This window comes from Belonocnema kinseyi, chromosome 7, assembly GCF_010883055.1.
Source record: "Belonocnema kinseyi isolate 2016_QV_RU_SX_M_011 chromosome 7, B_treatae_v1, whole genome shotgun sequence".
NCBI lineage: Eukaryota > Metazoa > Arthropoda > Insecta > Hymenoptera > Cynipidae > Belonocnema > Belonocnema kinseyi.
Window position 1 is genome coordinate 91,097,663 of NC_046663.1, and position 2,177 is coordinate 91,099,839.

Genomic DNA, 2,177 nt, shown 5'->3' on the forward strand with positions numbered 1-2,177 from the left:
TAATAGTTTACTATTTTACATTATTGTACATCCCACATACGTATCACATATGCATATATGTGAAATGTTTGTTTTTTCTTATATTTTTATGTCAAAAAATTACTGATAGCAATAAAAAGTTCCTTTTCACTCAAGAACATTTTTAAGTTTTTATCTCCATTTTTTTGGTTTGAAAATAAAATCGGGGTTCGATAATTGTGAAACTTAAACAATCAGGGCCATCTGAACCATTCCCAATTGGAATACATAATAATGCGCAATATACACGAATGAGTGCCCGCGCACAACGCCTTTCCGCTAAGCTGCTGGTGTTTTTCATGCACGAGTGGAAACCCTCTCTCGCCCTGCGAGCTGAGAAGCTGTTGGGATCAGCAGTTCTAGGAAGGCGAAGATCGGGGGAGAAGGGGGAGCGGCACTGAGATTTTAGTGTACACATTTTCTTTCCTTGGCTTATTGCACTTATTTTATTTATTAAAATTTTTTTTTAATGTTCTAAATATTCATAAATACAAGTTCCTTATTTATACAGATTTATAAATTAAACGATTGGATGTTTTACAACATCGTTATAAATATTTATATAGACACTAAATGACAGAAATATATTTTGAAATTTAGTATATTTAAAAATCGTATTATCCTCTTCTTTTCGAAATAATTGACATCAGGTTAATTTAAGTAAGAAACGAGTAACGAGTTTAATGTCATGTACATAAATTCAATTTAAAACTCGAACGGAAATTCATTCTCAGTATTTCTACGAAACTAATAAATAAATATTAGTTTTTCAACTGTACAATATTCATCCAGTTCTAATGTCGATGATTCCTTCTCCGCTCGTGTTTGGCGTTGCTTCTAAATCAACGAAAAAATAAATACCATAAACGACTCAATATGAAAAATGGTAAAATCATGACAGATTAAAATTTTATACCGAGGGGTTAGCAATACACATATTGCTTCAGATTTCAGTATACATCATAATATTTTTTAAAATAATTTTTTTATGTACATGTTAAAATTGAAAAAATTTCTCAGATTTTTAACATCTTCATTTTAAAATATCTTATTGAAATTTACTACAATTTTTGAACACTGGTTGCAATTGTGAACCACTCGTTCCACACTTTAAAAATATTTATAATTTCATAACAAAGTCTTTTTTTGGTAGATAGAGATTTCAAAATTATTTTATTATATACAATTACAAATTAAGGGTAAACAAGTATAAACGAAAGACTCGTACAATATATTATTATTTATAGATGTACAATATGATATCCATTTTACTTTCAGTTTATAAAATTCAGTGGACAACAACTATATTAAAAGTAAACTCAGTCGGGGAACACTAATCGATCGGAATCTTCATCTTTAGTACTTGGATATTGTCCCCTCATTCTTACATCGATTATTCCTTGTCCATTGGTATTTTGCGTTGTTTCTAAATCAAGAAAGTTGATAAAATTTGTAATTATAATCTTGAAAATCTCTTATCTGCGTCACACTAGCCTGGTCCAAAAATGCATTAAAATTGTTTTGACGCTGAAGAGAATCGACCCCCCCCCCTCCCTTATTATGTAAAGGCCCCAGAGAAAGAATTTTTTTAATTGGTTAATATTAATTTGGGCTTTTAAAGGAGAAAAGCTCAAAATTTAGTCACGGGGGTCGTGAGCTGAAATTTTACGTAATATGGGTTTTAATGTATTAATTTTTTTTAATAGTAAAGTATTATAAAACTTTAGGAAGAAGTAAACAAATTTTCCTTTGAAATTTGTTTTTGAACTATCCTATTGGTATAACCCTTAATTTAAAAAAACATGTGTAACGCTTTGAGTAATTCAGAGGGGTTAAAAGTTTTTAGAGTTTGAAAAATTAAAATTTTCTCAATGAATTCAACAATTCACTATCCAAATCCAAATAATGTAATATTTTTGTTGTCATATTACAGAAAATTCTGTCCTAATTAAGAATGATTTAAAATAATATTATTTTATGTTATTATTCGTTATCGACATCTGGACACATAAAAAATTGGCAAGAATTTTTGCACAAACAGAAAACGTTTTCTTTATGATAAAAAGGTCAGATTACTGAAATTTACACAACAATAGGGGGCATTGCATATTAATACAGTGGGGTTACAGTCAGAGCGTGGCGGGTGGGAGGGGGGGGGG

At 29.9% G+C, this 2,177-nt stretch overlaps 1 protein-coding gene across 9 annotated transcripts in view; it reads right to left on the reverse strand.

The window, feature by feature from the left end:
- Window positions 1–524: 524 nt before the first annotated feature.
- The window catches only part of LOC117176949 (levansucrase-like), a 30,096-nt gene continuing 28,443 nt past the window's right edge, over window positions 525–2,177 (reverse strand). For 8 of the 9 annotated variants that reach the window (XM_033367357.1, XM_033367361.1, XM_033367358.1 and 5 more), the window contains one exon: window positions 1,244–1,444. In XM_033367357.1, coding sequence (XP_033223248.1) covers window positions 1,338–1,444 — 107 coding nt within the window. In that variant the 3' untranslated portion in view covers window positions 1,244–1,337. Of the gene's footprint in view, window positions 856–1,243; window positions 1,445–2,177 lie in introns of those variants that run through there. The other variant, XM_033367365.1, reaches the window with a different exon arrangement.